Source organism: Pelophylax lessonae, assembly GCF_965119305.1.
Source record: "Pelophylax lessonae genome assembly, chromosome: 3".
Lineage (NCBI taxonomy): Eukaryota > Metazoa > Chordata > Amphibia > Anura > Ranidae > Pelophylax > Pelophylax lessonae.
Genome location: NC_138770.1, coordinates 361,093,357 through 361,107,762, shown reverse-complemented (window position 1 = coordinate 361,107,762; position 14,406 = coordinate 361,093,357). Strand labels below are relative to the sequence as shown.

The following is a 14,406-nucleotide window of genomic DNA, read 5'->3' as shown; positions in this document are numbered from 1 at the left end:
TTTTTTTTTTTTGTGAACATCTGACTGCAAATAAGTATCACCTGTGTGTAAAATAGTTCAAGCTGTATTTTGTACATGTTCAGTTAATTCATGCTACAATCATGTAACTATGGACTATGCTTTCTTCCTGCCATAATAAATGTGAAATATCTACAAGTTGGCGAAAAGAGCCCCATTGTAAGTGTCACAGCTATTTACAGTATGTAGTCAAGTCCTGTTGGCATATCCTATTATTCAGATTCAAATCCAGAGTCATGTTCTTCCTCACTGTTCTCCTCGTTGTCTGTGTCTGATTCAGAGTCATTGTAAAATGATAACGTAGCTTGGACTGGAAAGCTTTGTAATAAATCCGCAGCTTCCAAATACATGTTGTCAAGTGGTTTGGACTTGGGCCAGAATAGCCTGCAAAACAGTAACAATAATAATAAAGCTAGCTGTACAAATAAAAAATAAAAAAAATGTTAGCATTATTACGATGAAACCCCCATGTTTATTGTAGAAGGCTGTCAGCTGTAAAGCCAGTGACATGGAGGAAGTAGCAGCGGCAAATATACTCTGCTACACTGCGTACAGTGACACTCTAACTGTCTCTGTACACTAACTTAAAGTGGATCTTAATAACCTCCAGTTTCCTTATCTACAAAGCAGCACCGAGAGCAGACAGTGGGCCTGCTTCCTCCCTGGGCAGAGCCCTCCTCTAGCTACGTTGGCCACTGTTGGACCAACAGCAGGTTTCAAGCTGAACAACACAAATTAGGTAAGCATTGCTCATATTACATTTGAAAGATCAAATGCTGTGTACTTGCCTGTGAGTCTTTTTTGGAAGCAAACAAAAGCAACCTTACTGCGTTTTTTAAATCAAGGGATACCTGTAAAAAAGACTGTAAACATATCTTTCCTGCCAAATCTTTATGTGAATTTGGCTGGAATAATAATAACCCCTTGGGTCCATTACAGGGCTCCCTGGTTCCTTCTACTGACCTCCAAATCACTACTGTATCCTGAAAAGAATGGAGGTCATCAGGAAGAAACATTGAGAACTGAGGTGGACCCATGAGGACTCCTGGCAGTGTTGGTTCTTTTGTCAACTTCATACGAAAAACTCTTAGAAATCTGAACAGCATTTGGTGGTGGAAAATTAAAGAAAGTCATTTTTTTTTTTTTTTTAAAGCTATGCCTCAGTTTTTTAAATGTGATATAGCAATATGTTTACGTAAAACCCAGTTGATTTTTATTTTAAATCACCTAACACATTCCAAGGTCATCAAAACAAAAGGTGTTCAAAGTCCTACAATTTGTTTTCTTAGGAGACAGCCATAACCACACATCCCTCTGGTATGTTTCAGAGAACTATTGCTCCCTGTGTGGAAGCAGTAGTCTCTCTGCAAAGGTGTGCTACTCCCTCTGCTGAATCAGAGCTAAAACTCTTCAATAGGCAGTAAGCATTGTATTATAAATACTGCTGTACTATGTTTGTAGGAAGGGGAGCAGCACTGGCACCTCTAACTGCCACTAAGCCAAGGTGGGGGATGTTAGTGTGGAGCCCCCGACTGATTTGTCTCCTCCCCAGGCACTGACTCTTTCCGTAGTATTTTACATACTTCTAGAGCTGGTAAAGGGGAAATACCATACATAATATCTAGTTCTTTTTTCCTCCTCATTTTCTTTTTGCTTATTTGGGGTAAGTATCTTATTTGTACCACACCCCTTCCAAAACAAATAACTTTTTTTTTTGTTTGAATTGTTCAAATTTATGTTGATTTATCTTTATGCGTATATAGTATGTATATTTTTTATATGTGTATCATGTTACTGTTTTCTTTTTCCTATACATACATATTAGATTTCCGTGAAGTGTATATGGATGGCAGAAGCCCCGAAGAAGCGGAATACATAGGCCACGAAACATGTTGGCACAATATGCACCTTTTATCTGTTATACATTATTGATGTCACTGTATGTATTATGTTTTTATGGGCCCCATTTCTATGAAGTTGTTTATATACGATTGTGGATACTATATAAATGCAGTTTGTACCTTTCTAATAAGTTATTGATATGGTTGTTCTTTAATTTGAGACTCACCATATAAAAGTCCAATATATGTGGGGTTAGATTAACCTCTTCCTTTCTGGTTTTTCATATATATAGCTATAGGGCTGGTTTCTCCCAAATCTTTCTGACTCACACCTATCACCATAAGACACAAATTACCCTAACATCTAGCTCATTTATGTAGATATGAAAAAAAAATCCTATTTTTTATGTTATGTAATCACGTTTACAGAGTATCCTATAGGTAACTGATTTTTCTGCTTCTGCTTGTGAGAGGTCTGGGGAGCTGTGTTTAACATAATTAACCAAGTCTGTACTGTACAGGTAGTTCTTCATTATCAGTTGTACACTAGATTTGGACCTAGATAAAGACTTGGATTGCCGCTGTAAATTAAAGAAGAATCTCATTCCTGGATCCACAGAGAACGGGGTGCTGGCGTATCAATATACTTATCCAGAAAGTAGCACACACATAAATAGGAGGAATGCCACTCTCTCTACCAGCCCGTGCAACATAGGAGTAAGGATCGGCCTCAGCCAGGGGAGGACTGGGCCAGGGGGCAGGGGGGAAATTGCCCCCTGGGCCACTCTGATGCCCCGTAAAAAGGCTGCACCACTTCTGCTACAGACATGCCTAAAGGATTCCTGGTGAAGAGAAGTAAAAAGCCCCCATCGATGACCTACCGAGTGCAGGTTGAAGACAAGGACAGAGTGCAGGCCCCCCCCCCCCCACCCCAGCATGGATGGCCTGAATTGTGTCTGAGGAGAGGCTGGTTTAATGTCCCACTGGAGACTCTCCTCCCCCGGCCAGCCCCAACCAAGCTGTCCCAGCTCACCCCAACTGCCCCCTACTGGCCAGGTTGGGAACCAGGATTCAGCCGGTAAGTAGAGAGTACCGAGAGCGGAGCTTCAGCCTGCAATGAGGGTCAGGAGGAGGACAGGAAGAGGGAGAGTGGGAGCGGGACCATGTCGCTGCACCATGGGCCTGTGGTTTGTACATGCCCCCTGGGCTGAAAGTGGCCAGTCTGCCCCTGGCCTCAGCCTACATGTCTCTGCCAAACCACACCCTCTCATGCATTTTCCCTGCTCCCCGAGGCTCAGTCATAGGGCAAAACGAGTGTGATAGCATTGTTTGGTGGAGACATGACGGCTGAGGCCCCTCCTTACTCCTGTGTTGCACGGCCTGGTTGGGGGAGCCACGTTCCTTATATTTATGTGTGTGCTAGATTTGGACATTGTCAGGGGAATTCATAAAGAGTGTCTAAGAAACAAACTCTTTTTGACATTCCTCCACGCGAAAAATTCATGTACCTGTTGTAGACATGAACTGCAATGGGAGAGTGGAGCCTGAAGGAGATTGGCAGACACTAGTTTCCCATCAGGTCCACTTCCCTTGTTTTTGACAGCAGACAGTGGGCAGATCCTTAGCCAATAGACAGGCTACTGACAATTACAAGGAAAGAGTACAAAAATCTGATGGGGAACTAGCTTCTTAGCTTTTCCATCAGGTTGCACCCACTGCAGCACCACTAGTTACTAGAAGGCTGTCAGCTGTAAAGCCAGTGATAGGGAGGGAGTAGCAGTGGCAAATATGCCGCTCTTCTACACTGTGTACAGGGACACTCTATCTGACTCTGTAAGCCAACTTAAGCCTAGCTGGGCTTTCAAAACAAACCGGTCAATATTTGGCCCGAGTGTACCGGAGTCGGTGTGACAGAAGCTTCTGTCGAAGGGGTATGACAGAAAAAAGGTCTGCTGATGACTGAGAGCACTGACCGGAATGTTCTGGTGGTGGGGGGGGGGGGGGGGGTGGGGGGCTGTAGAATAGCAGGGAGGATCGCTGTATTAATGTCAGATAGTTAGTACAGTGGCTCCTTCTGAGCTGCCAGGTTTTTTTTTTTCATTCAGCCCTGCTGGATTGAATAAAAAAAAACTACCTGTGTGTATGAGGCATAAGAGTGGGTCCTAATATCCTCAAGTTTCCTTAACTACAAACTGGGGGTAAACACATTTGATTTTTGTGCATTAAGAGCAGCACGTTTTTAAAGTGGCTCTATTAAGAACTACCTGAATCTGCCACATATGTCAGGAAAGTTAGTAAAAAGGGGTGGCATGAATTTGTGAATCTGGTATAGTCCATTTTAGGGCCATAGCAACAGTAAACCATCAGTAGGGATTTATTTAATTCCCCCTTGTTTGTTAACAAAGGGTAACATTTAAGATGCCCATTGATGGATTGAAATCTAGCCAGTTTAGCAGAGACTGGACAAATTTCGATCCATCTCTGGCCATTCCCGCTTGACGGAAGTCGATCTAATGATTAACAAATGTCGAATGGGAATGTTCTAAATTTTTTTTCCCATCAGCAACACAGTGTATTCTGACAGTGGAAGAGAAAGGGCAAAGGTCTCGGACTATGCAGGCCGGTAAGAGGAGCATACAAAATTAGATAAATTGTAAAAAAGTTTATTTTAAACAGAATAAAAGGAACATAAATAAACTACGTGCTAGAACATATATATTCTATAAAATCCCCATAGAGTTATGCATGCGGATTTAAAACCAATAGTGGAGCACTATGAGTGTGAGGTCTTCCAATGCCAATGCAATTCGCTGATTGTTTTATCAGGGCTGCAAAGATCACATAGTGCTCATTTATGGGGAAAACAACATAATTTACAATCGTGTATAGATAACAATGTTCTTATTTCATTTCATAATGAGTCATCTATTAAGACTAAGACGCAAACACAACCCACCTCCAATGACAACCTCACATGCACATAACTCTCCCTGGGTTAGTGCCGGACCCACAAGAGAGACTTCAGATAGGGGACAACCAACCTATAATGTTATAGAATGATTATATATTTATTAAGTATGGCCTATAGATGTATACTATTGATAACAAAAGGGCACCTACTATATGGCCACTCTCATCTCACATTTGGCTATCCACTTGATCAGATTTCCAAAACAGTGAATTGTATAGATTCCAATGGAAAGAGAAGCTCCTATGTCAGTTAAATCTAGAAGTGCTCACCAAGAAAGGGGCCCTAGAAATTATATAACAAATATATTTGTGTATACTTATATAGGCTCTGTACACTATGTCCTCTGCTTAAAGCGTTGAAAAATATTCCTTTTTAAACTATGTGCTTGATTGTCCCTAGTCCTGCTAGCATGTCTCTTATATATGGTCCCCTCTGCCCAAAATTGGTGTCCTAATAGGACGTCTACTGTGGCCTCGTCCTGCAACAGGAGGATGCCTGACTATGTCACTTCTGCACGCCGACGCATGGCGCGTCATTGCCAAAAGTGAAGGGGCAGAGCGATTAGTGTCATCAGGAAGCGGCCGCTGTACGCCCGAAAGCCCTCCCACGCCACCGATCTACTGACGCAAGGTGGAGCCCCAGGCACATGACTCTCCCAACACACAGGCCACATCCACGCTCAGGATATATGCCCATCTCCAACAGCGCCGACCAAACGCCCACACCTCGAGAATGCCGGCGCATGCGCAGCTGTCAACAGGTGTCTATTGTGTGCCTCCGAGAAGTCTGTACAGAGCATACATCTACCATCAGTTGCATATTATACGTACAGAAATATAATAATAATACCAAGCGTCAGTATTCACTACATCTGTCATTTAGATTAACAACAGGATTAAAATAAACCTATTGAATGCCCAAAGCATATAAGAATCATCTACTGTTATCTATCTATATTTCAGTTATTACATTTCTTTATTTTCTAATCAATGTGGACATAGCTTACAGGAAAGGTTTATAGCTAAGCATGTCATTCAGGCCGAGGGGATTTGTTGCACTAAGGTTATATATCAAACAGGATTCTTTAAAAAACACTTTTTTGTCCAGGTTCCCCCTCTTGGGTCCTCGGGACTATCTCAAGTACTGCAAACTCAATGAGAGATTCATCAAAATTGTGTTTACGCCTTACATGTCCCCAATTGGGGTGTTTATTTGGCCATTTCTGATATATGAAATATGATCAGAAATTCTTTTCCAAAAGGGCCTAATTGTCTTACCCACATAAAATGCTCCACATGGGCATAACATAATGTATACCACTCCCATAGTCTGGCAGGTGATATGTTGTTTTACTGACATACCTAATCAATATAAAATCCTTCTAAAACATTGTAGGTTGGTTGCCCCTATCTGACATCTCTCTTGTGGTTCTGGTGCCCACCCAGGGAGAGTTATGAGCATGTGGGGTTGTCGTTGGAGGTGGGTTGTGTTTGCGTCTGACAATAGTCTTAATAGATGACTCGTTATGAAATGAAATAAGAATATTGTTATCTATACATGATTGTAAATGATGTTGTCTTTTGCCCATAGATGATTACTATGTGATCTTTGCAGCCCTGATGAAGCAATCTGCGAAAAGCGTTAGCATTGGAAGACCTCACGCTCATAGTGCTCCATTATTGGTTTCAAATCCGCATACATAACTCTATGGTGATTTTATAGAATATAGATATTCTAGCACTTAGTTTATTTATGTTCCTTTTAATCTGTTTAAAATAAACTTTTTTACATTTTATCTAATTTTGAATGCTCCTCTTACTGGCCTGCACAGTCCGAGACCTTTGCCCTTTCTCTTCTACATGTATACATTACAGATGATGGCCATTATGTTATAGTTATCTCTCTAAATATTCTGACAGTGGAGGAGTGCCCGATTACAGAATACAATAGTACTGCGAGGAGGATTCCTCTATCCACCTCGCTTGTGTGAATGGGGGATCCAATCTTTTTTTTTTATTTTTTTACCACTGGCTTTTAAAAAAAAAAAAAATAATAATAATCTATGGCCAGCCTTAAAAGCTGGGCTTCTTACAGTGGGGCAGATTTACTAAAACTGGTGCACTCAGAATCTGGTGCAGCTGTGTATGGTAGCCAATCAGCTTCTAACTTCAGCTTGACAATAAAACCTGGAAGCTGATTAATTCTACGCAGAGCTGCACCAGATTTTGCATACCTCAATTTTAGTAAATAACCCCAAGTGTGTGTTAAAGTGGTTGTAAAGTCTCTCTTTTTTTTTTTTAAATAACAAACATGTTATACTTACTTCCTCTCTGCAGTTGGTTTTGCACAGAGTAGCCCGGATCCTCCTCTTCTTGGGTCCCTCATTGCTGCTCTTGGCCCCTCCCTCCTAACAAGTGCCACCACATCAATAAGCTTACTATGGGGGCACCCGAGACAAGATGCAGCTCCGTGTGTCCATTCACACAAGGAGCTGCCGTTCGGCCCTGCCCCCTCTCTCTCCTGATTGGCTTACTGACTTTGATTGACAGCCGTAGGAGCCAATGGCGCCACAGCAGGAGAGTCCCAGACAGCCAAGGGACTTGTGAACATCGCTGGATAGAGAAGGACCTCAGGTATGTATTAGAGTGTGCTGGGGAGGCTGCTACACCCAGAAGGGTTTTTATCCTAATGCATAGAATGCATTACGATTAAAAAAACCTTCTGCCTTTACAATTCTTTTAATGAAAGGAGAATCAGCCAGTCCTTAGGACAGACTCATTCTGACATTGTTCCCTGAAGTCAGCCATGAGGCCTTCGCCTGAAAAACATCTAAAGCTACGAATTTTTTATATGCTGTGTGAATGAGAACACGTAACTACCATATAGTGGAGTTTCCTCACATTTGACTGCAAAAGTAGAAATACACTTTAAATGGTTGAAACAGTATACAATATGCACTGGCATGGATTGTTTACCTGTAAACAATCTCCACAAAAGAAAACAATTGCACCTTTTTCAACTACTCTCCAAACACCAGGTTAAACATTTGTTCCATGACTAATAGAAGCTTAAATTCTAAGTAAGCTGGGAACAAGGCTTACCTCACAGGGTGGTTGTATTCTGCAGCTTTCTGTCCAGATTGTGGATTTTCACACAGGCCGGCAACATATGGCTAGAATTGAGAGGAGAAAATGTTATCTCTACAAGCTGTTTTGTGCATTAGAGCAGTGACCTGAGAGCTGTTTATACCATTGACACCTCAGCTTTGTGTGACAAATGCCAAACCATGTACCATATCTAATGAAAAGACGTGTGCACAAGACTGCTAAGCCTTGAAATCATTTCTGATCTCTTCTACTTTGCATGTCGTATGTAATATACATTTTACGCATCCCTGATCTGCACAGGTGTATTATTATTATACAGGATTTATATAGCGCCAACAGTTTGCGCAGCGCTTTACAATGTGAGGGAAGGCAATACAGTTACAATACAATGCAATACAGGAGGAATTAGAGGGCCCTGCTCGTTAGAGCTTACAATCTACAATGATATTTTTGAAAAGTTTGATATTTTCATTTCATATTTTCAAACTTTAAAGAGATATCAGAATAACCAAGGGTCTAATTGTTTTGAGCATAAAGGATTAGGCCATGAAGATGTACAAATAATACACCTATTGTACTTTCTCTATTTTAAAAGTCCCAAGCAACCCTGTGTGTTTGGAATTGAAGATTTCTTCATTCAATGTAAGCTACGAACATGCATTTTGTTCAAGCAGGGTGAATGGTGAATCCTCACCAGCAATAAAGAAGCAACAAATTAAAATTCAATGCAGTGATATAAGAAGTCCTTGATTGCAACATACTTTGAAATGGCACTAAAGTATGACATTTAATTATTAAATCACAATGCAGATTTTTAAAAGAGGAAGCACCTGAACTTTACAGAATGATGAAGTTCTATTCAAGTTATGTGAAAGAAGGACTGGAAGTGTTGTTCAATTAGTATATACTCAGTTTTAATCAATTTGCCCACGCAAAATAAATTTAGCATGCAGAGTTCATCATAACTAAAGAGTAGTATAGGAAAAGGGGAAAAGAATAGATCATATATGATATCTGAAAGACTATAGAACTTACCAAGGTTTTATTGGAGCTATTGTGCACCCAAGGTCTCCAGAATGCCACATGTGGTCTGAAAAATAAAAGTAATGAATTCAGCCTTTGTTCAAACTATATATATATATATATATATATATATATATATATATATATATATATTATGTATTATTCACAGCTGCATTTCTAAAAGTATTGTGTATAATTGTTGATGGAGCTTCCAAGATTAACCATGTGTTGGGCTAAAGGGGGAGGTTTAGGATTAATGTTAGAGGTTGAATTGAGTTTTAGGGTTCAGGAAGGGTGGTTTAATATTTGAGTCAGTCTAAAGGTTAAGGGATTGGGGACAGGGGGTGGGGGGACACTAATATAAACTTGTTTTTGCCACTGAATGTTACTGGTAAAAGAAAACTAGTATGCTGGTGCTGACTGCTGAGCTATTAAAGGTAGGGTAGAGGAAACTAACTGATTATGCTAAAGGTTTACACTATATATCATGCATATACAATGAGTGTCAGAAAAGCACATGCCAACTAATTAGACACCAGTTTTCCAGAAAAAGGTGAGGAAAATCACATTAATGATAAGCAACACATGCTTATATGGATAATATATATATATATAGGAGTTCCAACTGATTTAGCTTTTTTATTTAAAGGGGATACAACTGGTGAGCTTAAGTGAAATGTGCAATGTTAATTTAAAGAATAGCTGTAAGCCCGGGTTCACACTGTTTGGGACACTGCGGGTTCACACTGTTTGGGACACTGCATGTAATTTGTATGGGAATCACAGCACATTCCTTTGCAAATTAAATGCGGTGGAGTGAGATTTGAGCCATGGATTTTTATGGCTCAAATCGCACTACATTCCCATCAAACTGGTACAGGAACCTTTATTTGTCTGCACCAAAATTAGATTGCATGGGTGTTCACACCCATGCGAACCGATTCTGAAAAAAAATCGCACTGCGTTTTTAAAACCAATTGCAGGATATCGTTAACTTAACATACACACCGAAATCGGTTCGCATTGAAGGGTTGTGATTAAGTCTGGGTTCACACTAGCGGCGGCCGCAGCTCGCAGCATGGGGTCCAGTGCGTTCCTGTTCTCCATTTCAGGTGCGAATCAAGACCGAATTCTTGCCGGAATTCAGACCTGAAACTAACCAGAAGACGCACAGGACCTTTTCCAGTGTGGACCACAACTACCACGGAGGTGTGTGAACCGACTCCATTGAGAGCCGGTCACACTCTCATCTCATGCGAATTAGATGTGGGGAAATCCGCATCCTATTTGCATAAGTGTGAACCCAGCCTTAGATGCGGTGCCGAATCCGCAGCAAACTCGCTGTGAATTTACACCGCATCTAGTGGGACCCAGGCTTAATGTCAACTTATAAGACTAAAGAGCAACATGGATTCCGAAATTAGAAAAAAAATATCATAAAAAAAAGACAAAGTGTGTATTGATAATAAAAAGTAAAAATAAAAAGTAAAGATTTTCATATTTACTGTGGATATGAGTAAAGATACATCTTATATCTTGCTTAACTGTAAGATTTAATGTCCATTTGATGATGTTTTCCATAAATAAACTGTGTGACATGCTAGAATTAATGGGAAATTCACTGGCCTAACCTCGGCATGTGACTTTATGCAATACAGTAGGTACAGGAATTAAAAAAAAAACATGGCCATGCATGAAACATGCAGGCTGCTTTTGCTGAGGGTATTTGGAGCATAGCACATGTCTTGCTGTCCCTGGTTTCAGTACTTTCCAAGTCACTGACATGGAACTGGAATGCATATTGAGAGTCAGAGTAAAGCCAGTATTTCTGATCTGCCTGCCTACATGTTCCAGGTTAACAAGCACTGAAGCCAAAGGATGAGCAGGAAAGCCAGGCAACTGATCTTCTCAGAAGGAGATCTGCAAGGGAAGTTTACCTGTTTCTATCCATAGAGGTTTCTTTTAATTAAGTACCTATTAAACAAGTTGGCATGTACTGTAAATACAGAATAAAACTCATTGAAATACTAATCTCATCTAAATCATATAGCACACATGTTAATGAATAGCCGCATTGCAATGTGATGATTACCCATAGACTGATGAAAGGGTGAGCAGCCACTAGTAATTATAGGAAATCTCTAGCTGTTGTGAGACTAATGAGCATGCTGAGACTAATGAGCATGCTGAGACTTGCAGTTCCATGGGAGTTTGTGTATTACTCACACAATATTAATCCAACCATTTCTTATAAACCACTTCCTTATTTGTATGCCTACATTATGTTAGCAGCCAAAATTGCAAAATTACAATAGCCAGACCATGGAATTAACAATTAAATCTATTACAATTAAATACATTTTGGTGTTTTTTTCAGCTATTTTAAATGATTTACAGAGGGGTAAAATATATTTACTCATTAGGCTTCCCTGTATGTCTTAGATGTTACATAACATATCTTAATTTCTCACGAGAAACATCCCACAATTTCTTATTCCCCCTTATGCTTCTGTTACAGAGTTCTTTTTGTAATGCTTTTGTGGAATATTTTTTTCTATTATCTTTTTTTCATCTGACTAATGTTTTATAAATCTAATTAAAACCATTGAAGCTGAAAATTATGCTAGAAGCTTCTTATTAGCTCTTGCAACATAAAACTTGTTTCTATGTTTAATTAAATGTAAAAAATGATTTCTAGAACTCAGATTTACTATTTTTAGGAACTAAAACTACAAAGACATGCTGGTAATTAATTGGCTCCTGTCTAAATTGGCCCTAGTATGTGTATGTATGAATGTGAGATAGGCAGCTTAGAATGAAAGCTCCTTAGCCCGCATTCACACTGCAGCGGCACGACTCTGTACTACTTCGGGGGCGACTTGTGAAGTCCCGTGCGCCGCGACTCATATAATGAATGTCTATGCAAGTCGCTCCAAGGTCGCCCCGAAGTAGTACAGGACCCTTTTTCTAAGTCGGAGCGACTTGTGACCTGTAGCAATGGACCGCGACGGACCGCGACTTGTCAGGCTGACAAGTCGCCTGACAAGTCGCGGCAGTGTGAATGGAGTCTAAGTTAACTTGCATCACTGACTTTTACCTATAATAAGGCTTACCTATAGGTAGTGTAAATATCTCTTAAACCTGCACCGTTTAGGAGATATTTACTGTACATGCAGCCAGTGACATCACTGGCACATGCTCTCTGAAGGAACGAAACCCTGGGCAGTTCCTTCAGAGCCCTGTGCCGTAAATGACGGCTCCTGTGGCGCATGCGCGGGAGTGACATCATTGCGGCTTCAGCCAGTCATAAAGCCGGAGTCCCCAAACCCGGAAGCAAGACAGGTAAAGATGGAAGCAGCCTCCAGCTCTGACATCTGGGCACAGGAGGGCTTCGTTTTAATATAAGTTTAACATAATGTGCTAATATATGACATTGTAGCACATTATGGCTTTACCTTGCAGGGTGAAAAACAACCGCTTTAATGTACAATATGTAAAATGCTGCACAAATTGTCTGCGATTTATAAACACCTGTAACAAAAAATATATAAAGACACTACACAGACCCTTGTGGGCGTAAGGAAGCTAGTGAAATATATAATGATGTACAATAACCCATTGCACGCAATGCTGCCCAACCTTAAGCTGGTTATACACTATACAATCTGATTGTACAACCTCCTTTAGGTCTACTATCATCTATGTGGCAGAAAAGTATGATTTGATACTAATTGAACAAATTGTGGTTTGCCCTTTTTCTATAATTTTTTCATAGCTGTAAAGATTGCATAGTCAGAATATAAAGTATATCTGAATATAAAGTATATGGTCAGCTTTATTCGGGTAGGACACGATTCCAAATAGTTTCTATGGGTTTCTGCACTTTGCAGGCTTTGCTCTTTCTTGTATCTCCCAAATTTTAGAACATACTTCTTGGTATTGCAGGAATAGGCTGCTAAATGCCAATCTCCAGGATCAAATAAGTGTTATTGATAATACCTACCTCAGTTCCCTTCTACCCTCTAGTCCTCTTGAAGCTTGGATATATCCAATTGGAACAGTTCTCTCTCTTCTTCTAAGACACTTACAGCTGTAGCAGTCTAGAGGAATGGAAGACAAGTTGTGATCCCCAGTGTCTTTAGCCAATGTCTGATCCATACTGAAGCTTGCTGTCTCAGTGTTTCTCTGCATCTCAAATCCCTTTGTGTTCCCTACAGCCTTTATATAGTCTATCCCAGGCCAGGCCTGTCCCACCCTTTTGTTTGCCTAACCGATAAAGTGCCCTGGGTGACCCAGAGCAAGAGAGCTGTCCATCAACACTTGGCAGGTAGACTCGTGCAGGCTCCCAAATGGTCTGGGGAGAGATATGACAAGGACGTGTTAATGACACCTCCACAGGTCCATGCCAAGGGCAGACTATGAAGAGCTCTACACCATGATCATCACTGACCTTACTCTATAAACCATGTGTATCAATGACAGGTGATTGACAGCTCACTGATGTGGATGCACTGCAGTCATCATAATATACTGATCCTAATTCTACAGATCGCAAGAACTCATCAACTTTGTATTGTATGTCAATGATACATTGTAGCTGCAAAACAGCTTTTCCAAATATTTACCTACAATGTTTCCAAACATAAAAAATAACACTGTAGATGTATCCACTTTTTCATTCTAGTGTGCAGTGCAGCACGACTGTGATCAATGGCTTTGCAGCCACTTTTAGGACTTTGATGTGGTTGTCTATGATAATCTATAGCTGGATGTAAGCCTGGAGTTATCTCAGCATAAACAACACTGCACAGGATGGCAGCTATCACTTTTGGGGCTACCAGAGCAAAACCATATCTAATAGACTTTGTGAGATAAGCCAGAAGAAGCTGCCTGCACACCATTTCCAAAGGGATTGCTCTAATGCATGATGATAAGCCTTGTCCTCCAGGATTTTTCTGAATTGATGTGTTTGCAGGAAAAAAAGGCCTAGCAAGAATAAATAAATAAAATCAATCAATCAAGGAATAAATAAGGTCTCAGATTATGTAAGCTCTCGGTGAATGATGTCTATTTGTTTTACAGCACCACTGGTGCTCCTACCAGACTCTACATATGGCAATAGATGGCTCTGCCTGGCTGCTGCTTCTGCTGGCCACGTTTTCCATTGGCAGGGTGAGAAAAGTTTTATGGAAGCACCTAAGGTGGAGGCTTTGCTCCAGGCTCGTGTCTCTGCTTTTCTCACCTCCTCTTGGTGTTTGGACAAGATAAGCAGAAAGCCTGGATAGTTATCTGATGGGGGATGGAATGTGCTCACAAATGGCTTAGAGAGAGATTTGACAGCTCGCCTACTAATTAAAGATCTGCTTGATCCATGGTCTGGACAGGTCTAGGGAGCTCTGTCCTCTGCTACATTATACATAGGAAGCCCTGAGATATTGAGATAGGA

At 40.7% G+C, this 14,406-nt stretch overlaps 1 protein-coding gene and 1 pseudogene across 2 annotated transcripts in view; one reads left to right on the top strand and one right to left on the bottom strand.

Annotated features, from left to right (window-relative positions):
• Positions 1–14,406, top strand: part of LOC309550838 (ras-related protein Rab-14-like) — a 296,391-nt pseudogene that overhangs the window by 14,083 nt on the left and 267,902 nt on the right. The window lies entirely within an intron of this gene.
• Positions 231–13,151, bottom strand: LOC309550536 (protein ripply2.2-like; the record flags this gene model as incomplete). The annotated part of the gene is made up of 4 exons (XM_082250894.1): positions 231–402; positions 7,932–8,002; positions 8,973–9,027; positions 12,964–13,151. 4 exons carry the CDS (start codon positions 13,149–13,151, stop codon positions 231–233), a joined length of 486 nt encoding a protein of 161 aa, XP_082107020.1.